General features: G+C 51.7%; 1 protein-coding gene across 10 annotated transcripts in view; it reads left to right on the forward strand.

The window, feature by feature from the left end:
* The window catches only part of TCF4 (transcription factor 4), a gene marked incomplete at its 3' end in the record, with an annotated part of 234,245 nt that extends 211,534 nt beyond the window's left edge, over positions 1–22,711 (forward strand). For 4 of the 10 annotated variants that reach the window (XM_082013467.1, XM_082013469.1, XM_082013470.1 and 1 more), the window contains 7 exons: positions 48–126; positions 2,724–2,800; positions 5,068–5,271; positions 18,169–18,304; positions 19,541–19,703; positions 21,833–22,062; positions 22,575–22,711. In XM_082013467.1, coding sequence (XP_081869593.1) covers positions 48–126; positions 2,724–2,800; positions 5,068–5,271; positions 18,169–18,304; positions 19,541–19,703; positions 21,833–22,062; positions 22,575–22,711 — 1,026 coding nt within the window. The remainder of the gene's footprint in view (positions 1–47; positions 127–2,723; positions 2,801–5,067; positions 5,272–18,168; positions 18,305–19,540; positions 19,704–21,832; positions 22,063–22,574) is intronic. The other 6 variants (XM_082013472.1, XM_082013473.1, XM_082013476.1 and 3 more) reach the window with 3 other exon arrangements.
* Between the last annotated feature and the right edge of the window lie 336 nt (positions 22,712–23,047).

The raw sequence follows: 23,047 nt of genomic DNA on the forward strand, positions 1-23,047 counted from the left end.
CATCAGTTTGTGATGGCTTTAGATTAATTCTGTATCATCTTTTAAAGATCTATTCTCCAGATCACACCAACAACAGCTTTTCATCAAATCCTTCAACTCCTGTTGGTTCTCCCCCTTCTCTCTCAGGTATTGTTGTTACAATTCTATTTTACTGAACGTTTCAACATATTTTTGGTAGGAGATGCCTAAATGAGCTCCTGCGGTACTGGGTGTGAGATGTGCATCCAGCCGGCAGCACCAGGCGGTTCCCGTATCGCTGTGCAGCGTCGCAGGTGGCTGGTGGCCCCAGAGAGATGAGCAGAGAGGTGTCCTACAGGCTGTATTTCCAGTGCAGAGAGAAGGTCGTTGCAGCTCTTGGGTGGATGCATTTCCAGAAAAGCACAGTGGGTTTATGCATCTTTATTGCAGCTTCCTGCAGTGCCCTCGGGGTCTCGTGGCAGGTGATTTCTGCCCTGTGCAGAGCGTGTCCCCGTGCCGTGGCCGTGCCCCTGTGCAGGGACACCCCCGCCCTCGCGGCAGCCTCACGCCAGGGTGGCTGTGCCAGGTACATCTCCTTGTCTGTTACCCCCTCCCCTCCCGGGGCTGAAGCGAACGCTGGTTTGATCCATTAAATGTGTCTCTGGACAAACTGAGCCCCTGTGAATCCAGTTGAGTCATTTTATAGTTTGTTTACAATAAACGCATATTTTAACTAAACCCACTTTACTAATAAAAGCCTAAACTGAAAAGATCTAGAGGCCCAGGGTAGTTCTCATGAGCATCAGGTGTTTTAAATGTTTACCTGAATATAACTCATATTTCTTAAACCTTGAGACTTCTCAGCTAGAGTGTTAGGCTTCTCCTCCCACGCAGCACACGCTGACTCTTTGGAGAACGCCTCCCGGCTTTCCATCCCCTCCCTGAGACGAGGTCTGTATCACAAGTAACCGAAGACCCCGGTCTCCTCTTCTTTGTGCATGAGCCCTGCATCCTGTTAACCTCACCAGGAACCCTAAGAGGCAGCCGAGGCAGTAGGGCCGTGCTGGCGAGAGGTGTGATCCATCCCTCCTCCTCCGTGGGGCATGAGGAGCAGGACAGAGGTGGAAGGAGCTCCTGGGCTCCTCATCCGTTAAAGAGACGCAGGGCTAGTAGCAGCTCTGCGGTGACGAGACCCTTTGGGGAGGAGGGATGGAGAGAAGCTTGTGCTCGCGGGCAGCCTCTGCAGGGCGAGGGCTAGGAGGACGCCGCGTCCACCGCCCTCCGGCTCGCCTGCTGCGAAGGAGCACGTAACGTCAGGGCGAACAAATGTCCCCACATAAGCCACCCCTAGCAGGGGACGGAGGGGCCACCTGGCCTGTCGTAGCTTAGGAGGGGGTCTCACGCCTCAGGAAATGCCTTTCTGCCCTTACTTTGCCCGAAACCGCCCCCGAGGTGTAGCACCCGTGGTGCCGGGGCTGCGTTTCTCCGAGCAAGGCACTGCCCTCCTTCTCGATGGAAAGGGCCGAGCCAAAGAGAAAAATCCCGTGTTAATTTGGGATTACCCAGGCTCTGCTGGGTAAATAGGGAGAACCGAGTGTCAAAATAAATAAAAATAAGGAGTATAAGTGCGTTTAGATAAGAGCTGAAAGTGTTTAGCACGCAAGCCGCTTTCCCTCAAGGATATCAAGGACTAGTTAAAAAATACTTTGAAAGTAAAGATTGCTGCTCATTGCTCCATTCAGTGCTGTAGCAAAACCTCAACTAAAAACTCCATGGGGACCAGAAGAGGGAAGATGTAAGTTTTAATTAGAACTGGCATAATTTTGACTTCTATGAGAAAAAAATTATACTGTGAGAGCTTAAAAAAATTGCCATGAGTTCCACCCTGGCCTGTCTCAATTCAAGGAAATACCACTCGATGTAGACATTAAGACTAAAATCCTAATATTTCCATCTCAAATTCTTAACCCCATTTTATGAGATCATTCAGAAGATCGCTCATTCAAAAGAACAGTATAAAATGTCTAAGCTTTGTATAAAAGCTTTTGGGAAAATACTTGGAAAAAACCTTCTTTTCCCCATGTTTGCCTCTTTCACAAGGGCAAATTTTTCCTTAGAAAATGCTGCTGCAGACCAGGAGCCCTTTTCTTCCCGGAGCAACAGGAACAGATTTGGAGCAGCGGATACAAACCAGAAGGTTTTCGGTCAGACCTTTGGCGGTCTCACCGGGCTAAACCAAATAACCTGCCCAAAGAGAGAGCGCAAACCTCATCAGCGTATACGTGAATGTTGTGTGCAGTGCTTTTACTGACTTCTTTCTGTAAGATTTTGTGAATTTGATGGTGGGATGACGTAATCGGTGGCCCTGAGTGTGTCTGGAAGCAAGGCTAGGAGAATGGGCTAGTCTGCGCTGGGCTCGCGTAGGGGTCCAGCCGCCCCGCAGCACCCGGCAGCAGCGCTGCTTCTGCTTCCACCACCGAGACGTTTCCTTCTCCCGGAGCCTCTCGGAGCTCCAGCTGCCGAATGAATGCAGCCCTCTATGCGGAGGAGCAGCCTGGGGGAACTTTGTGGCCTGCATCTACGTGCTTTGCTACAAAATACCTTTTTTTTTTTTTTTTAATCCGTGTGTATTTTGGAAGTTCTCCATATGTCTGCTCTATAGTCTATCTGGAATACGGCATTTACATGTCTACAAAACTGTCCAAAAAGTTTGAAAGACATTTTTGTTTGCATAGTTCTAATGGTAATTCCAATTTTACTATTAGCAGGCACAGCTGTTTGGTCTAGAAATGGAGGTCAAGCGTCATCATCTCCCAATTATGAAGGTCCCTTACACTCTTTGGTATGTTTTGATTAGTGACCTCCTCTGCCTCAGTATTTTACTTGCTGTTCTTTCCATTTCTCATCCATTCTTCTCACACAGGTTTTCATTTCGTTAGTGACCGCTATGCCCTCGGACTTGATTTTACCACCTCTAATTTCATATCATGGGCGCCCCGTGCTCTAGCTACGTGCTGCGGTTCGAGATGCTGCTGGCCAGGGTCTCCTGTTTGACAGGGGATGCGGTGTTGAAGTCTACTGCAAAGGGGAAGGAGGACCACAAACAGAGGGGAGGATGAGCAGGCAGATGGAATAGATTGAAGAGAAAATGGGAGTAGAAAGCTGTGGTGGCTGTCACGCAGGACGCAAGCCTCCATCAGTCCCGTGGAGTGAGGGAGGGAGCGCGGCCGATGCAGCAGCGGTGGTCGGGAGTCTTCTCCCTGGGAAAAGCCGGCAGGCTGAGCTTGCCAGGCCGAGCTGGTCCTAAATGCTCATGTGGCAGAGAGGGTTAAAGGGATGTGGGTAAGATTTGTCACCTTTCCTAGTGGAAAGATTAAGAGTCGGAGCTGGCCAAAAGCACGGTAGGGCAGAGAAGAAGTGCAGAGAGTCCAGCGTCCTCTGTCTCGCTCTTCTCGGTTGGTTGTCGGCCTCAGCTGGAAGTCTGGGGGCTTCACTAATCTGTGTGAAACGCCTGACGTATTGCTGGGTGTGAAATAAATAGTGCTAGAATTTGAAAGTTTCCTTAAAAAGAAAAAAGCCATCAGGTAATTCCCGAGGGCACAGTGTTTAACCCCCCAGTATGGGGTGGGGTTTTTTCTGCAATGCAACACTCCTGTTGGCTTCGTTAGAAGTTTGCCAGAGTCTGGAATTAGGGGCTGTTTTTTCCGCCCCGATACAGAAATCCTTCTCATGATTGACTGTGATATTTTCTAGGCTGTCTGTCTTCTGGAGGTTTTTTAGTTATTTTGGTTTGTGGAGAGCAATGGGTCGGCCAAGAGATTTGCTGAAGAGATCCATAAGCTGTGCCTATTTATTTTTGCAGCTCAGGCTCCCCCGTGCTTGGGGGCTGTCCTGGGAGCTTCCCCCTTCCGTATTTTATTAAAGAGCAAAGACTTCAGGTGCCCAGGTCCACACAAGGCTTGCGCTGAGGATAGCCGAGGGCAGTGGTGGGGCTTGGGGGAAGCAGAGGAGGGGGTGCAGGGGGGTTCCATGGGCAGCAGCTCCCACAGCAGGTTGTTCCCAGAGCATGCCACGCAGACGTGGGTCCCTCCTTCCGTGGAGCAGCCTGTGCGACACGCAGGCTGATGCCTCGAGACTGATCCTCCCTGCAGCCCATCACTTCTCCTCATCCTGGCCCTGCCAGCAGCACGCCTCAGGGGATATTTTTGGCTTAGCCAGGAGCACAGTGCTGGGAGGCAGCGAGTCGGGAGAGCGGCGGTCAGGGTTCTCGAAGGGCTGTGGGTGGGCTGGCTGTTAGGGTGGTGGGGAAGTGGGAGGCGAGGGCCCGTCCTTCCCTGGCGCCTGGTTGTAGGGACCCCAGTGGCATCGCAGCCGGGGGGTCGGGGCAGCCCCGCGCCTCTCGTGCCCCGGGACCGCCCCGGCTGCTGGGCGCTGCCACGTTGCTCAGCGGCCGTAAGCTGCTCGGTTAGGGAAGAGTATTTATTGCTGCTTTTACCAGTGATAAAAAGTGATTTCAGGATACATACCTGTAGGGACAAAATCCAACAGGCAGCGAGGGACTGTAGGATCTGGTAGTTCCTCTTTCTCTCTTTGTGCGTGATCCTGGGATTAGATGGGGGGAGGAAAATCCCAGTCAGAGATTGATTACGATTAGAGGTATATTTGTTTCTTTACTTCTACTTCTTTTTTTATTTTTTTTATTATTTTTTTTTTAAGTATCACTAAAACTTTTCAAAGACATAGAGGGCAACATATGTACTGTAATGATTATGTTCATGAGGAATCATTGAACCTGTTTTGCCCATGAAAATCAAAGCTGTACTCGTGTTAACCATGCTCTCTCCTTCCCCGCAACGCTACTCTAAACATTGCCCTAGGGAAACAAAACCACTCCTTTCAAAAAAAAAAAAAAAAAAAGAAAAAAAAAAAAGAAAAAAAAAAGCCAAAACCAACAAAAAAACACCAGGGGGTTGAGAAGGAAGGACTGGCTGTCAGTGACCGTGCCCCCGCGCGCCCCACGCCCACCGGCGGCAGCGCCTCGTGCCCGGCGCTGGGCAGCCCTGCGCGCCTGCTGATGCTTTTCCTGCTTTGTTTCTCGCACGCAAACAGCAAAGCCGGATCGAGGACCGCCTGGAGAGACTGGACGACGCCATCCACGTGCTGCGCAACCACGCGGTGGGGCCCGCCACCGCCATGCCGGGGGGCCACGCCGACATGCACGGCTTGATAGGGCCGTCGCACAATGGAGCCATGGCTGGTCTGGGGTCCGGCTACGGCACCGGCCTGCTCTCCGCCAACCGGCACTCGCTCATGGTAAGCCATGGGGCTCGCTGACAGCGCTGGGGTGGAAAACTAACCAGCTTCAAGGGCTTGGGGACGCGGGAAGAAAGGGGTGGATGGGTGTATGGACGGGTGTAAGGGTCTGCAAGGGTTTGCAGATTCTCAGAGATGTTACACACTAGTGCACGTGAGCGTACTCGTGGCGGGAGCGGTAGCGCCTTGCCTTCGCACAGTGTGTACGCGTGAGCTATTTTACAGCGACAAATGTGCGTACGCGCGTTTCTCTCGGGTGCCAGTGAGCGCACCCGTTCCTGTTCGGCACTGCCTGTGCCCTCAGCCCAGCTGGCACGACTCCTGTCACTGGTACCGAGCTGCTCGGCGCCGTGTCCGGCCTCGTTAGCCGTCCTTGCTGACGAGCCCGGCTTGGCTGAGGGCACGCGTGCACCAAGAAGGCACTGACGGGCAGCGGGTGTACGGGGAACAGCAGCCCCATGGCAGGCGGCAGAGCGTGCCGGTGAGAGCTGCCCCGTGGCAGCCGGCAGGAGCCGGAGGTCCTGAAATACTTTTTCCCTTTTTGCTTTGAAAAAGGTTTTGGCAGTGTCGCCTGTCGCTCGGGACCCGCCACTTGCTTGGGGCAGTTTTCAGTGCAAGGCGCGGTTTTGGCATGCAGGGCTGGAGAAGGTTTAAGGAATGGGAGGTAATCCTGTTCTTGTTCTAAACACATGCTTAAATTTGGGAGGAGAAGGTAGTTCAGAGTTAGAGTTGCATGTGCTCGCTGTGGCATGTGTTTCACTCTGGATTACGTGACCCTTCTGTAACGTGAAATAGCCGGGGCACAGAAGCCTGGCTCTGCAAACCCTCCTCAGGCTCGCGCGCTTGTCCTTGCGGTTCCGAGTCCCCCGACTGTCACCGCTGCCTGGGGAAGCGGTGTGTCACAAAAGCCCGTGGGATCAGCTCTGTAATTTGCCTTACATGCACCACTTAGGTCTCCAGGACAGACGTCTTGCACTTGGCAAAGGAAATATTTTGCGGTTGCTTTCTCTCTTGCAGAGGAGAAACATGTCTCTTCAATCTTTTTCTTTTTTAGTATGTCAGAAAAGTAATAAGGAAAATCATTTAATGCATTTGAGTCTACAGAAATTCTTAAAGTCCCTCAGCAGAAGTTAACGAAAAAATAACAGTCCTGCAGGAGCTGAGCAACAGCAATTCTCAATTAGGAAGCGGCGAAGTTGCGCACGTGCAGAGCTGAACTAGACCAGCGCAATCTTCAGCAGGATTAAAAGGCATTCGTTTTATACTTCCAAATTTCATTCCAGAAATAGAGTTGCTTACTCACACGTGGAATGGGGGAAGGCAACAAGTAGTTATCTGGCAGTATTTTCAGACGGTTCAAGCTATTTAGGTTAATTAAGACTAGGGGAAAATATGTGGAAGGAGAAAGGGACCTGACAGATCCATGGCCAGTTTGCTGCTGCACGGCGCTGTGGAGGACTAGGCTTGATCCCCTGCTCTTCTCACATGCTGAGGGCAAGACCGGGCAGATTAGAAGAAAGAATTTCAATTAACCATATACATATAGGGAGGAAAGCATGTGACTCTGCTAGACTCGTATGGAAATTTCTCCTTGGTGTGTGAGGATCCCTAAAAACAAGACAAAAAACCCACTGAATTGAAAAGGCACATGAGAAAGGACGCCAAAACTGATGGAGTCGCAGTATGTGCCTTGGGTATATATTTACATATACATACGTGTGTATACCTTCCCCGGAGCTGTCTTCTGTTTTGGTTTTCCTATCTCAAAAAAGTGTAGTGGAATTAGGACGAGTTCAGGGACAAATGGCAGGACTGATTGCAAGCATGGAAGGATATTCATGTGAAGGGAGGTTGAACAGATTGTGGTGATTTTGTTTAGAAAGGAGATGAATAAGAGGAGACATAATAGAGGTACATAGAATAATGGACAGCATAGAGAAGGTAAATCTAGCTCTCCTATTCATCCTGCCTTATAATTAAAGAACAAGGGGACATTCAGTGAACCTGACAAAAAGAAATACTTTTTATTCAACACACAATGACCTGTGAAATTCATTGCTCCAAGATGTAATCAAGGCCAAATGTTCAGAAGCATTCCAAATAGGATTAGACATCATATGGAAAATGCAAACATTTAGAGTTTTATTTGATAGGATTCAGACAGGATTCCTCCTTTTTATCACAAGGGAAGGAAAAAAGTAAAGAAAGAAAGGAGAACTTTGATGCCCGAGTGTGAGGCAACTACTAGGGGAAGGAAGGAGCTTCTCCTGGTGGCCAATTATTTGATAATTACCACGTCCCCCGGCCTGCTGCGCGCCGGGGATGCCCTCGCGCTAGGCGTGTCGTGATAGGCGGTTAGGTGATTATAAAATAATTAGCCTCCAGCGGTACGGAGAGCACGGCTTTATTCAGCAGGGCCGTTCCTGAGCCTGGTGCGATGCTGGGGGAAGTCCTCGGGCGGCTCCTCCAGCCTGGCTGCGGCTTTCGGCCGCTCTCCATCCCGCACTGGGGACGGCTCCGCAGCCCTCGGCACACTCCATCTCTGGCCAAGGGCAAGGTTTTCTGTCTCGGCTTGAGTGCCGAGCACCATCCAGAGCCTTCGCAGCTGAGGTCCGCCATCTCATGCGGGCATTTAAATATCCCAGCTGTCTGCTGCTTCCCCCCTGCAAGGAAAAGCTTGCTTTGCAGGTGTCCTTACCCAGCTTCCTTGACTGAACAGTTCTCCCCTTCAAACTTGTCCACATACAACGCCCTAAGCTAAATATTTGCCCATAGTTTCTGTTGCTTCAGGTTACTAAAAATGTAAAATCAGTTGTTGAAAGTAAGCACCTGAGAAAGGAAAGGCGGCGGGGGGTATTTTTTTATTGGGGCAGCTTTGTGACAGGCTCTGCTCCTCGTTAAATTAGATGTTACTAAAAGCGACTGCGTCGTGGGTGAAATATCATTAAAAGCCACAACTGAGACTGCACCATTTGCAATTCAAAAAAAAAAGTGAAGTGTTAACTGAGAATGGTCTGGCGAAAGGCTCCGAGAGGGAAAAAGATGCTTTTTCAGCAGCTCCGTTAAATCCATCTCCTCTCCCCTTCCCCAATAAAATTAGCATGAACCAGACATTGTTTTGCTCTCTGTGGCAGTTGCTGAGAATTCACAAAAGGAAATTCTAGATTGTAATTTAGCTTGGCCTCAGGTAATGTGTTAAATACACTTGGGATACATATAATCTAAGATTTTAGTTTGTACAAAGCTATTTTTTCCTCCAGTGTTTAAACAATACTGGTTTTAATGAAGAAATCTGGCTTTATTAAAAGCCAGATCTGTGACTTACAACTGTTTCTGCATATCTGCTCTCAATCAAGAGAAAAGAGTTTAATTTTTGTAGCTTTGTTCGCTTTGCATATGTTAAACTGATGCAACATGCACCCAGGGCATCACTTCAGAGACAGTTTGTTCCATAAATATGTGCTCCTCGCCTAAATACCAGATGTAGGTGAAGTTAGATTTAAACAAAAAAAGCAGCAACAATGAGAAATCGAAGTGCTGGTATCATGCGTCTAAAAAACCCTTCATATTTTTAGGAATATGTAGGCACTTGCTTTTCCAAGAGAAATGCCGAGTGATGGGGTCTGACCACAAACAAAACGAAGTTTTGTTTGGACTTTGCTGAATAAGTATGTGGTCAGAGCAAGGTAACCGAGCAGGAGAATTCGGATGCTTGGAGAGCGCGCTGCTGCTGCAAACAAGACGGGGACATTGCTCTGAAAACCCAGAGCCTGCCGCCTTCCCAAGCAGCATTACTCACTGTCTGAAACCGTAACTTGGGTGAAAGAGTCGGGCCCGATAATTTCTTTTGGAAAACTGGTATGAATTTTGAAGTAAAAACATAAGAACAAAGGAAATAGTTCTTGAGTAGAGTCAGTCTGAAGTTAGCCTTTGACCATTTGATACATTCCACGCTGAAAAGGAAGTTGAAGGGGGAAAAAATTTAAAAAAAAAAAATGAAGGAGGATACTGGTAATGTTTTCCACATTTGAATTTTAATACATGAAACAGGCTATAAAAGGCTGGCCAGCTGCAGTAAATAAAGTAGCAGTGGGAGGTATGGACCGGAAACTTGTAGAGCGCGCTGGTGGAAGCGGCTGTGCCCACCGCGCACCTCCGCACGCTGCCCGAGCGCGCCGGGGCGACCCCGGAGCGCTGCGGAGCCCGCGCGCCCTGCCCGCGCTCTCCCTCGCGCAGCAGATGTGCGACTTTTCTCCCCAGACAAAAATAAGGCAGAGATCGGTCGGATGCTGCTGGAAATGGGAATCAAGTGCTCCGGTTTGAATGGAATGAGGCCAGATTTACAGCTGTGTGGCTGGGAGCGGAGTCCTGCTCCCTGCGCGAACGGCTCGCTGCAGCAGGCTGTCTTAAAAGGGATTTCTTATTTTACATTCCCTCGCTTTTTTTATTAGCGGCCCAGTAAGGAGAGCGTTTAAGCATTTACTAATTTTTAGCAGGCCCCTGGAATTTGCTGATGTCCCTGTTTCTAATTTCCCCCGTGCCATGAGCAAACCGGCGTGCATTAATTCCCAGCGCTTACGAGTGCGGCGTGTTGGATACCGGCGTAGCAGCACACCGCGTTAGCGGTGCGGGCCCGCGGGAGCCGCCCGCGCCTCTGCACCCGCCGCGCTGCAGCAGCAGCACGTACAGCCGGGAGAAGGGCAGCGGGAACGTCTTAAAACAGGGATACGTCTCAAATGGCAGCCCTCGGGTGCAGGAGCCGGGGGGGAAGCCCTCGCAGGGCGCCGGGCACGGCTTCCTTGGCCGGGTGGGAATTTGAACGCCCAGCGTCCCCCCGGCGCGCCGGTGGGGTGCGGCGGCTGCTCGCCCAAAGCTGGGCCCTCTGCAGGTGTATCTGGGGGTCGTGGGGGGAGCGGGGAAGGCGGGGATCCCGCTCATGGAGCAGATGAGATGGAGGTTCGGGTTTCCCATCCCATCGAGACCCGGGTTCTGCAAACACACGTGCGCTCGACTTCACCACCACGAGTCGTCCCCTTGGGACTATTCGTGACGTTGAAGGCAAGCGCGTGCACGAGCGCTTGCGGGATTGCAAACATCGTCGTTCAAATAGTCTGCCGTCGCCGGGCTCGTAAAGCCGGGACGGAACAAGGACACTTCTGGGAAGAGGCAGAAGTGGCTGAGAAATGGGGCTGATGTGGGTTTGTTGTCAGGCTGCTCGTAACATTTCTGCCTCCACAAGGGTCTTTAAGGCCAAAGTTTCAGAAGTCGCGTGTCAAGACGCAAACTCGGAGTTGGGGTTGATGTATTCTGCCCATCTCCATCCCTCAAGGGCCTGAGCTCAGCGTATGTTCTCAGCTTGAGCTGTGAATTTCCTGGCTTTCCGCAGTTCCTGTTATTTCAGAGGTTATGCGGACTGCGGGGATTTTAGCGTAACATTTCGACTTGAGTTGGAGAAAACCGTGTTTAAATGCTAACTTTTGCACGGGAGTGTTAGAAGACACATGTTTCTTTTGTAGTGGTGCACGAAGGTATCGATTAAAATCACTATAAACCAGAAACCGGTGTACGTTATTTTTAAGCTAGCGCTTAGAAGGCTGTCAGCCAGCCTGCATGCTTCACGTGAGGGCCCACAGGAAGAGAGCGTGTTCGTGCGTATTTTTTTTTTTTACATCCACATTAAATTAACTTACGGAATTTTCCACCCCTAGGAATTAGGGTAGGAGCTCGTGAAGTAATTCAGTTATGTCATTCGTACACAAACAAAAAGCGTCAAGCGACTTGGCGTTATTTAAAAGACAAAATATGGCTCTTGCTGCTTTGTCTTACTATCTTTTTCTCCTCTTAATTTTTAGCACGGTTGTAGCTGCCGCGTCTGTGGTTTGTTTTGCTTGACCGTGTGTTTTAGTTAGCAGGTGTAATATAAATTCAGAAAAACTGGACAGACTGACCTTACTGGAATGAAGTCTGACATAACAGGCACCAGTGTAGGGTTTTTATATAGCACCGTTTTCTGCCTAATTGGTTGACATTCCTAATGCCACGCAATTACAGCCTTTATCATATTTTTAAATTATGTTGGAGCTATAAAGTTCATTTTGACCAGGAGAGAAACCACGGACCAATATTTAAACGACACCTTTTCTGGAAAGCGTCGTCCTCGCACAACGGCTCCATTCATTTCCAACCCGCTAATTAGGCACGTGGTTAAAACCCCGTCGTATTTTGGTTTCCCGGGTTTCATTTCTGCGTCGCGAGCTCCCTGCGAGCTCCGCGTGGCCGGCAGGCGCGCGCTCCCGCGTGGCGCCGGGGAGCAGCCGCCGCGTGTTTGAAGAGCCGCTTGGCGCAGTGTCGGAGTCTCGAGGTGCGGAGGCAGGGCCGCTGCCGGGAGCGGCCGCGAGGGCACCCCGTCATCTGGACGGGCCCCCCGTCGTCTGCAACCGGGTCCCGAACTAAAGCGTCCAGGCGTGCGGACTTGCTTGCGGCATGGTTTCCTCCCTCCCTTCCCGGCTGTCGAGCGAAGAAGAGTTAATATTCTTAATCCTGTACTTTAGGATCCTTTATATCTGCGGATTTAGCCAACCCTTAAGTGAATAATCATCTCTGTTGGAAAGAAATCGCAGGGATTATTCCGGTGACTTCCCTCCGACGGCCATGGCAACCCACTTCTCTCCATAATAGGTCGCAACCCGTTGATTCCCTTCACGTGCTTCAAGCGTCTCCCGCGGCGGGCAGGCGAGGCCGGTGGAGCGCGGGAGCCCTCGCGCTGAGCGGCTGCCCGCGGGGGGACGGCTTTGGAGAGCTGGAGGCGGGCGCGACGCTCGGCCGCGGCCTCTGCCGCGCGGGGCAAAGCCAGCCGGGCTCGGCTCTTCCCGCGGGGCCGGCGCGTGGCGCCGAGCCAGGCCTCCTCCTGCCCAGCTGGGGGACGGGGGCTCCCCGCGGAGCCCCGCCACGCCGCGCGCTCCCGTGGCCTCCAGGCACGCGCGCCGCCGCTGCGCCGGCATCCCGGCCTGGCGTGGAGACGTGGCACTTGCGCTTTTTTTTCCTTCATCTTCTTCCCCTTCCTTTTCGCAGCGAAGTCCGTCTTTGCCACTTCCAGCTCCGTTTAAATGGCTTTTGCATACAACTGGCTCGCAAACCGCCCTTTCATAAGATACTTGGCGAGCTGCTCCGTACTCGGCGCTACTTTCTTTCTGTAGAAAAAAAAGTGAACTTTGCTTTTTTCCTGATTTAATGCCACTCTTAATGTCGTCTTTTTTTTTTTTTTTTTTTTTTTTATTAAATCCTTTCTTTTCCTTTTGATCTTATTTATAGCTGAGCCACTGGTCATATGGAAACTATTATTGTATAGCATGGAGATGAAAGACTTCGGCGCAGTTAAATAAGAGTGAATAATTTGGACCAATAATACACACATACAGTGAGAGACCGTTTGTGTCAGAGTGGCCTGCGCTGTTCCCTTTTTAATATAGCGGTTAGAGGTTTATAAGGGCTTTGCACAAATCTGCTTTCTGTCAGACATATAAATTTTGACAATATTGAACACATGTTAACATGCATCACCTTACAACTTTCTTGCCACGTGTTCTTATTTAGCTAATTGGATAACACAAGGTCATCATTTTTAAAAGGACAAAGCGCGTTGCTTGTTGCATTTGTTCACAGTATCGGTGAGGTAGGACTAATCTCTTCCTAAGCGGAGCCCGAAGCTGTGGTCCAGGCTATAGGTGATAGTTCTCCGTTGTATTTGGACAGCTAATGGGGGGGGTGAAAGCCCCCTCTCGGCATGAGAAGGGTTAACCGTGAGGAGCGGGGTGCAACGCTCATAACTTCGTAGGAAACCTTTCCTCGTTTCTTACAGCTGATGGGTGCTCCTCACCGTGCCCCCGCTTCAAATGCCCGTCTGTGAGCAATAAAGGAAACTCCTGGATGACCATTTCTCAGCACTGCTCGGGATTCACTTCTGGGTCAGGTGGGGGGTTCCTTGCTCCGGAGGATGAAGTTTTCCTCGTCCTGAGACATGACACAGAGAGAGGGAATCCGAGGTCGTTCCAACACGGACGTGGCGCTGGGGCTGTCGGGTGCAGCCAGGGTTTCACGGGGAGGGTCCAAGTCAGAGGCACCAGCGCAGGTTTGCGTGTCGGGGGGGTCTGATCACCACGCAGGCGCCTTTCCTCGTTCCCTTGGCTGGGCCTGCGCTGCGGGCACAGAGGCGGTGGCGCGGGGCGGGTGCCGCTCCCCGGCCCCCCGCTCCGCCGCGGCCGCCGCTGGGAAGGCACGCTTGCAGAGCGGGGTTTCGGTTCTCGGGAGTGATTTTTACATCTGCAGCAGAGAGCCGGGGAAACTCCTTCTAGAGAAAGAGCCGTGGTGGCTCTGTGTGAGCGGGCGAAGCGAGCCAGCCCCGGGCTCCCACAGCGCAGCAGTGCCGGGGTGGCTCAGGCCAGCAGCCTGCTCTGGGGGCTCGTCTGTGGGGATGGTGTCCGTAAGGATTGAATAACTGTCAGGTCACGCTGTACGTCGTGACACTGATGAAACGAGCACCTTGGACGCAGCAGAGTAGCGTTTATTTTTTAAAAGAAAGAAGAACGCACTTTGTAGGACGGGGGCGAAACTGCAGGTTTTTTCCCGTCATGTTCTTTACCTGGCGTAACTACAGGTATACCTCTCCATCGTGAAATGCTGAGTATTCAAGAATTAATTTCCACGTATTTTTTTTAAAACAGTTTCCCATCCCCGAGGTATATACAGATAGTGCAAATAATCTGGAATACGTACAAACTAGCATAACCAGAAAAGCCTGACGTTTGTACCGACTACCTGTTACTGTATATAGAAATGCAAATGCAGAGTTAAGAGAAGGCAAGGTCTGGCCTTCTTCCAGCTCTTGGAAGTTTTTTAAATGCCATAAAAGTATGAATTTGGACATACCTGTCTAGGTTTTCACCCTGTCTCTGTCAGCCTAGTACGTGCGTGCCTCCAGAGAGACCTGCACTGGAAAGTCCACGGATAGATTTTGATCCTTACTTGACTCCCTGCCTCTGGGATCAGCCTTCTCTGTACCTGTGTTCATTTATCTTGCAGAAGCCTTTTTAACCTTCGTAGCCAAAAAAACACAGGACTGGGGCTTCTCACGGTTTTTCCCTTTGGCTGAATTAGCTCGAGCGGAATGCACTGCAGACGCGGGTATGCACACGTATGCTTGGGTACCTGCGTGTGCCCGAGATGGTGATTGCAAAGGGGAGGTTAAGGCAGAGATTTGCACATCAACAGCAGAGCCCACTTACACCTCCCGTGCACATTTTAGGATTTGTTATTTGTTGGGGTTTTTTTTTTTTCCACTCCAATCTGCTGAGTGCTGCAGTAGGGGCTGTTTAAAGAGATGGAAATAAATAAAATATTAATAGAACTTCAAAGTGAGTTTGATTCTCTAAAGATAAGTAGTATTTATAATCTACACTCCCGGGCTGGGGGGAATGATTCATATCTTCGCTCCACCTCGGGGCAGAGCTGTTGTTTGTATAACAGACAAACCGGCGGCACCGCTGGCTGCGGAGGGAGGGGGAAGCAGAAAACGCAGCATCCTCTGTGTCCCCGGCGGTGCCGGGAGCTGCCCACGCCCCGAGCTCGCAGGCGTCGCTGCTTTCGGTCCCCAACACCTTCTGTAGGCTGGGCTGTGTTTCAGGGAGTCGCGTCCCCGGGCAAATGGTGGGTTTCGGCGGCGTTTGGCGGCGTGGTGGAGCTCCTGAAGGTGCTGGGCTCCTGGTGAAAGCGGCTGATGATGTTTGAAGGAGAAAAGTAAGTGGCCAGCCTCTTTTAGGGGACAACTGAGGCCTGAAGTTTGCTGCAAAAGCGGTTGTTTGGGTACCCATGCGGGACAGAGCGTCCCGTGGGCAGGGAGATGCGGTGGCCTGCTGAAAACCGCAGCACTGCCAGAAAAAACTGCCCCTGTAGTCCTCTGCGTGGGGGACTGCTTGGCGTGGTTAGTTTGGATCTTTTGCACGTACACACACACACAAAGGCGTTTATAGCCCGGTAGAGTTGGCGGTGAAGTCTTTCTGTCTGTCAGAAAGTACACCGGGTATGGAGAACGACGTGAGGGGGCTGCCTGAATCCGCTCGCAAGCGATGGAAACCGGAGAAATAAAGTATGTAGGAAAACATGCTACGGAAAGGCCATTGCAAGGTGGTGGTTTGTGTGGCCGTAGAGTTAGAAAGCGTCGGTGTTTCGGAGCAGCTCGCTCGCTGCGGCGTGGGGAGGACTGCGGGTGGGAGGGGTGCTGTGCAGCCCAAGCTCCATCCCACCTCGGGATGCGCGTCTCCCACGCAGAGAGAGGGGAAAATGGGCTTCGAGTCAGTCCCAGTGGATAAGAAATGGTCTGTCTTTCATGCAGGGATGGCCATAGGTTGGACTTGCTCATTAAGCAAGCCTAGAGTTTGCCAGTTGGCAGGAAAAAAAGCTGCAGATCTCAAGAAGCAAGATTGATCACGTGGTGGGTTGTAAAAGAGAAGAAAAGAGTTGGTAGGTGTTACCATTCAGTTGTGAAACGTAACATAGGTGGTTACCTGCCAGATCTCTTCAGAACCTGAAGGAGAAGAAATGTGAGGAAATCTCTTTTTATTGGAATCAATTTTAAAAAGGTAATTCATGTTAGTTATATATGTCAGTGGTAAAGTGGTGACTTCATGGCATCTCTTTTTTTACATCTGAGTTCAACACTTCACTTTAAAAATCCTCCAAATCATTAGCTTTTGGTTATTACCATGTCTGCTGTTTGACATGGTAAAACAAGACGTAGCCTTCAAGAAGTCAGGCCAAATAATCAAGATAGCCAGGTTGTCCTCCTTCAAGCTGGACCACCCAACTGGAGGCATCTCGTGTAGCCCCGTAGGGAGGTGGTCCAGGGGAGGAGGTGGCCTGCGCTGGGGCAGGAGGGGGACGGGACGCCTGCTGTCTCTGGGTCGGTCGGTCAGTCTGTCTGCACAGGCCATGGACGGATCCCAGGGAGGCTGGCAGGAAAAGGGGGGGACCCAGAGCGAGACATCGTGTCTGTCAAAGCGCTTTACAGCTTCCAGCCGCTCTCGGGAGCTCTGCTCGAAGGGTGGTGGTTGGTTGCCAACCAGAAGTGGTATCATATGTTTCTTTGTCTTCGTCGACCTCAAAACTAAACGGTTTTCATCTTTTGTAGAATCACAGAAAAATGTAGATTGGAGGGGACTTGTGGAGGTGGCCGAGGAGAGACCCCTGCTCGCGGCGGGGGCAGCTTTGGAGTCAGGTCCAGCTCCCAAGCTGGGTGGGGTTGCCCAGGGTCATACCCAGCTGAGCTGGGAATCGCTGGGGATGGAGAAGGACAGCCTGCTTCACTAGGCGTTTTCCTTCACAGGTGTGGGGAGAAAGTACTTTTTCTCCTCGGAAGGATGTCATCAGGATTTTACCACTCAGTTTTCTGCCCTGAGATTTCAGGAGGGGCAACTGCTGAGCTCCAAGCACCTCATGACAACTGGTTCTCTCTTTAAACCAAATGATGCCGATTCCAGTCTTTTCCTAGTATCTGATGTTTTAAAAATGAGAATGTCTCAACAAGGAGAGAGTTTTTTGTCTCTGCTATTTTACACTTGCTTTCGGTTATTTGCATTTTGACTAGTAGTAAAAGATTTTCTCAAGTTCCCCTTGGCAGGATTCCCTTTTATCTTTCTCGCTGCGGTCTCGACTTGCTGTTAGCAATTATCCTATATTATCTTGTAAGTCTGATTAGAAACATCCCTCCATCTTTCTATCTGCCCGAGTCCTTTTTGAGAATAAAGAGCGATTTACAGTTCTCTGCCGGGTTTATCACCCCTTTCACTCGAGTGTTAGGGGTTGCACGCACCTGAGGAGGTGGAGTGCTGAGTTTTGCTTGTGGACATGCTGTCTGTCCATCCTGCAGAGGTCTGTCGGTACCTCTCTGGCTCGGAGCGCAGCCAGCCGGAGCTGCGGTGCAGGACCGGGGAGGCAGCGCCGGTGGTACCGCTCCGGGTGCTTTTATATCAGTGTCCCCTGCAACTCCTGACAGTTCTGCTCTTCAGATGCTGAGCGCTTCTCGGCAGTCTCCTTCACTTAATGGAGGAGCAACCCTGCTCCGCAGAGTATGTCTGTGAGCCACGTAGAGGGGAGGAATGGATGCGCTTCCATCACGCCCACGCTGTCAGCTCCGATGATGATGGCATTACTGGAGTGTTTAATAAAACCTTTATTGGTGTATTACCTGGAGTCATGGTGTTGGCAGGAATGGTGCCCCTTCGGGTTTGGGACTCGGCGGTTAATGAAATCCAGCGAGCGCTAATTTGGACGGGGCTTCTCGTTTTGGAAAGGCAGGTGACACGTTATTATGTTTGGGGGGAGCGGGGGCCGCGCCACCCGCTGCCGCAGCTCCCGCTGTCAGAGGCTTAGCTGGCATTACGGGGGGAAAAAATGGCAGGCCTGTGAATCTGATCCCCCGAAATGAAAGTCGAATGCCAAATTGAAATTCCTGCAGGACTTCCGATAGCAATGGGGGAATTGAGAAGCCCACAATTAAGCATATGGGCATTAAGATAATTGTCAGATCTGTTGGCGGACATGATAGAAGACAGATGGGTAGGATTCAGTGCGCTCGGCTGCGGCACCCTGGGAGACGATTTGACGTTTTACCTGCCTGAGCTGCTCGGCCGTGTTTGTCACGAGGCGTGCGGTGCAGCACCCTCCCGGGCGGCCTGCGCGGCTGTGCGCGGCGCGGCTGTGCGGGCCGTCTGCGCCCTCTAGTGAAACGCATCCCGGCGCCGTGGCGCACCGGCCCCATCCCTCTCCTGGGGTCCCCGGCGCTTGGGGCTCGGCCGGCTGTCCGGTGCCGCACGGCCTCACCGCTGCCTCTCTCCTCCCCGGCAGGTCGGAGCGCACCGGGAGGACGGGGTCAGCCTCCGCGGGAGCCACTCGCTCGTGCCAAACCAGGTCCCGGTCCCCCAGCTGCCCGTCCAGTCTGCCACGTCCCCGGATTTGAACCCGCCCCAGGACCCGTACAGGGGTGAGTACCGCCTGCCTGGGAAGCCCGTCCCGGGGTGCAGCGTTCCCAAACACGCGGCCCAGACGGCTGTGACCCGGGCTGGAGGGATGAGGCGTCTGCGCTTCTGGTCAGAGGGGTGGTGGAGACTGTAACGCGGCGCAGGACGCAGGGCGCAGGCAAGACGGCAGGGCAGAGCCTGTTCGCTGATTCAGCTCCGCGCTCTGAAGTGCTCCAGCTGTTGCAACTAGAAGTGTGCCAGCAGCTTACCTCTGGACGGCAAGTCTTGAGACCAGGACTGTTCTAAGCACAAAATTAAGAGCGTAGAAAACACTGCAGCAGGCACATCAAAAGGGCATGAGTTTAAGGTGAGGCTTAGCCCCGCAGATTTTCCACCACCTTTACAATTCGGCCCGGGGGCAGGGCAGCACTGGGAGCCTCTCCTTGTCTCACGAGATGCTGCAGTGCCCGAAGCCTGGCAGACTCCTCTGCCTGGAGCTAAGCGAACCCAGAGGACATCGGGGGCTTGTCGTTCTTCTTAGAGGCAGCTGATCTTCCCGTTCAAGCACGGAAGAGCGAGCCCAAACTATTATGATGCCTTACAAGGTCCTGCCTATTCGCTGCAGCCGAGGTATTTTCATTATTTTCAGAACAGCATATTAAAGATTTTTTTATTTTTAAGGTGAAGGAAAAGTTATGTAGTGATTGAAGAACAGGAATAGCAGCTAGGCATCTGTGCCCCCTTCCACGGCTACCGAGCAGCTGGAAACGCCGGTCTGGGCAAGATCACAAGCTCTGTCCATTTTGTAAAAAGCAGATAATGTCGTCTACTGACAGGTAGTGAGCGTGCAGAACTCCTTCAGCCATAGGAATCAAATTTGCTCGAGGAGTTCAAAGTCTTGCTTTCTCCCTAAATCCTTGCCTGCAGAAGCAGCTCAGGGTAAGGGCCGGTGCACGTGCCAGCTCCCCGCTCAGAGCGAGGCGCGTGGTTCCTGCGATGACGGTCTCCGGTGCCGTTTTCGCTGATGTAGCTGATGTCCTGTAGAGCGTGAGCCCTCGGCTGTTCCTGAAGGCAGAGGAGCAGAGCTAGACCTCGAAACCCCGTTCTCAGGAGCTGCCGCGCCCACGCCCGGCTCTGCGGCGCTGAGCTGGGGCTGCGCCGCGGGTCGCCCTTCGCTGGGGATGGAGGGCGCAGACCCGGGACCGTTCAGGCGTTGGCTTAAGCACGGCTTGACAGCTTGTCCGTGTGTTTTCTCGCAGGCATGCCAACCGGACTGCAAGGGCAGAGCGTCTCTTCGGGTAGCTCCGAAATCAAATCTGACGACGAGGGAGATGAAAACCTCCAGGACACAAAGTCTTCTGAGGACAAGAAACTAGAGGATGACAAGAAGGATATCAAATCAATTACTAGGTCAAGATCTAGGTAACAGTATATAATAGTGTCGCTTCATTTAATTCCTTTACTGGATTTCGATGAAGTGAACAGAACAGGAGGAAACTATGAGTTTTTTTCCTGGCAGGTAAAACCACAGCCTAAGTGGAACGGCATGGCTGTTCTGGCCGTACCGAGTACCTTTCTGGTACCTGTACTCCAGGACGTCCTCAAATTCGAACAATTCACTGATTTGGACACTGAGCAAGTTCTCCACAATCTGTAAAGAAATTGCGTTACGCTAAAGCGTATGAATTAGGCTGTTATTCCTCTCTGCCTGCGCTTGCAAATTGGAATACAGTATGGATTTTCATCTCTCTAAAGATGTGCCTAAGAGCTGATCACACCTGCATCTGAACTAACAAACCGTATGCTTTTCTTCTACCTCTGAAATAAATGTGTCATTCCCAGTCCTCAATTTCTGTAAATCTCTAGGGCTCCCTAGGTTTAAGCGGAGGGTTTAGAGGTCTTTACTTGGTTGGCATACTCTTTATAAGTTTTGGGGAAATACTAGCAAAGTCATAGCTGCATTGTATCATCGGGGAACTCATGCCCATGGTGAACGCGAGCAGCGTCTGTGGGTGCTGCAGACGTGAGCCTGAGCAAGGGACAGGCTTCACTTCTGTCCCTTGAGCTTCACCTGCCTCGCCTGCATGTCACCACAGGGCCCGAGGTACAGCTCGGGACTGCCGGTACTCGTCATCGTAGCAGAAATCCCAGTGAAGCCGAAATCCAGGCACAAGCCTGCTCTGTTCAGGGGATTTTCTTAAAGATGGATGGCAGCGTCCTTCTGCCTTTTCTCCTTCCACGCCTGGTTCTCTGTGTAAAAACCGAGCCGAGGTAGGAAGCGTCTGGGCAGACGTGCTGCCTCCGAGAGAGCGCCGAGGCTTGGACTTCCCAGGCCAGCGCTCGCCGATGTTTAAAACATTAATTACATTTACGTCTCTTATGAGTGGAGAAAATATTTGACACTCGAGATTTTCTCTGAATAAATGTGTTGAAGTAACCGTATGTACAAGTGAGGTTTTCATGTGCGTTTACGATATGGTAAGAAGAAAGCACCTTTATGCTGACGTGAGGTGATCATAGTGCTTGTTAATTCAACAAATATGCTGTCGCTTATGCATATTTATATGTGCTTTGAAGCTATTGCAGGCTAACGTTTTTGCTTTTAACTTGCTTGCAGCTTTAAAAGGTTACTCCTGATATTTAGTTATATGTCTAAATCCATGTTGTTAGGGCTGCTGAAAATTTATTACTGCATTTGCATAACCAGTTCAAATTATATAGTGCCAGTGACTCACCAGTGGATGTGTTTTCAATTTAAAATCATCATTTTATCTGGGTAGAAAGCAGTTTTGTCGCAGAAAGGATGCAGAAGTTCACCGTAGGGCTCTTCAGCCATAAATTACTTCCGTGGCTCTTTGCCCATGGGCGTTTCGGTGCCCCGTGCTCCGTGCAGGGACTGGGGTGCCGCCCACACCCGCTGCCCGTGGCTTGCCGCTGCTCGGGAGGGTGGCGGATCCTCACCCTCGGTGGTGGAGAAAGTTTCTTCCAAAACCGGAGTGACAGTCTGCTGAAAGGAGGGCGTGTAAATGCGCGGCTGTCATCCTGGCTTGGAAGCTACTGCTGGGAGGCCGGAGCCCGTGCGACTTGGGTGCAAGGGAGAGAGGGAGAGGTCCCCTCGCTGGCTGGGGACAAGCTCCTCGTTCCCGAGGCGAAGGCGCGGGCAGCAGAGCGGGAGCAGCGCACATAGCCACCGCCGCGTCCTTCGGGGTTAAAGGGTGACGATAAGTGGAGATTTGCCACGACTTCAGACGTTGCAGTATTGGCTGTGATAAAATGTTATTGAAAAAAAACATATGTCTGCTGCTTTAAAATATCGGAAGTCCTGCCTCGCAGGATGTAAAGCTTCCTTTCAAACCGAGGCTTTACTCAGTGTAAAATTTAAGGAGACTGAATTTTGTGCAGGTTTGGTGGAAGAAGAGCAGCAAATAAGAATGGCTCAGAGGGTGTCTGCTCATGAATTGTATCCTGGTTTTGGATGAAGCCTGTTGAAAATCTTTGTACTACCTATTTCCCACACCATTAGAAAATGATGTACTCCTTTTGTCTCCCAGCAATAACGATGACGAAGACCTGACACCGGAGCAGAAGGCCGAGAGGGAAAAGGAAAGGAGAATGGCCAACAACGCTCGGGAGCGCCTGCGCGTCCGCGACATCAACGAGGCTTTCAAGGAGTTGGGCCGGATGGTGCAGCTCCATCTGAAGAGCGACAAGCCCCAGACCAAGCTCCTGATCTTACACCAGGCTGTGGCCGTCATCCTCAGCTTAGAACAGCAAGTCAGAGGTCAGCGTGCCACCTCTTCTACCTCCTCACCTCCCTCCTGGGCTTCGGCCACGCCAAACACACCGTTCTGGATGGGGAAAGCTTGGCATGGGGCACCTGGTGCCAGGGAGAGGGGCAAGACCTAGCCCTTGGCACCCAGAGCCAGCCGGGCGTCTCCGAGCACCTGGGGGGCTTGCGTTCCCCCGTGGCGCCGGGGATGCTGGCACAGGCCCTCGGCAGCCTCGGCACATTCTACATTCTTTAGCGAGATCCGAGTTCAATATTAAGCTCGGCCGCTCGTTAGCAAAGCGCTCAGGCGCGCGGAGGCGTTCGCAGAGCTTGCGTCCGGGGTCGTACTGCCTTCAGCGCGTCGCCTGACCCAGCTGCGTCCTCCGCGTCGGCCCGCTACATTCCCGTAGCGGGACCGGAACGAATAGCTGACGATGAATTATTTTACATGCCCATGCAATGAACGGTCCGATCTGGTATCAAAATGTGAGTATTTGAAATCGCCTTTTGCTTCAATTCAACAGAAAGAAATCTGAATCCTAAAGCAGCGTGTCTGAAAAGAAGGGAAGAAGAGAAAGTCTCTTCAGATCCTCCTCCGCTTTCCCTGGCGGGACCCCACCCTGGGATGGGAGATGCCTCCAATCACATGGGACAGATGTAAAAAAGGCAAGTTTGTTTTCACCGTGCCCTGGGAGCCTTCTGCCCCGCGGCCGGAGGGGCTCCCCGGTCCAGCCCCCCACCCCCGGGCAGACCGTCCCCCGGGCGCTGCGCGGGGCTGGACGTGCCAGCCCGCCCCGTAGAAACTGATTTTCGGGTCGCCCTGCGAGCGCGCTTGATTTCCAAGGCGGCGTGCAGGTGGGTTGCTGGAGGAGGGTGTGGGGACGCTCGCTCAGCTCTCCTGGACTGATGAGATTTTTTACTTCTTCCACAGGTCCAAGTTGCCACATTTCTTCATTTAAGCAAGAGACCACTTCCTTAACAGCTGTATTATCTTAAA

This window comes from Phaethon aethereus, assembly GCF_964289735.1.
Source record: "Phaethon aethereus genome assembly, chromosome: Z".
In the NCBI taxonomy this organism is placed as follows: Eukaryota; Metazoa; Chordata; class Aves; order Phaethontiformes; family Phaethontidae; genus Phaethon; species Phaethon aethereus.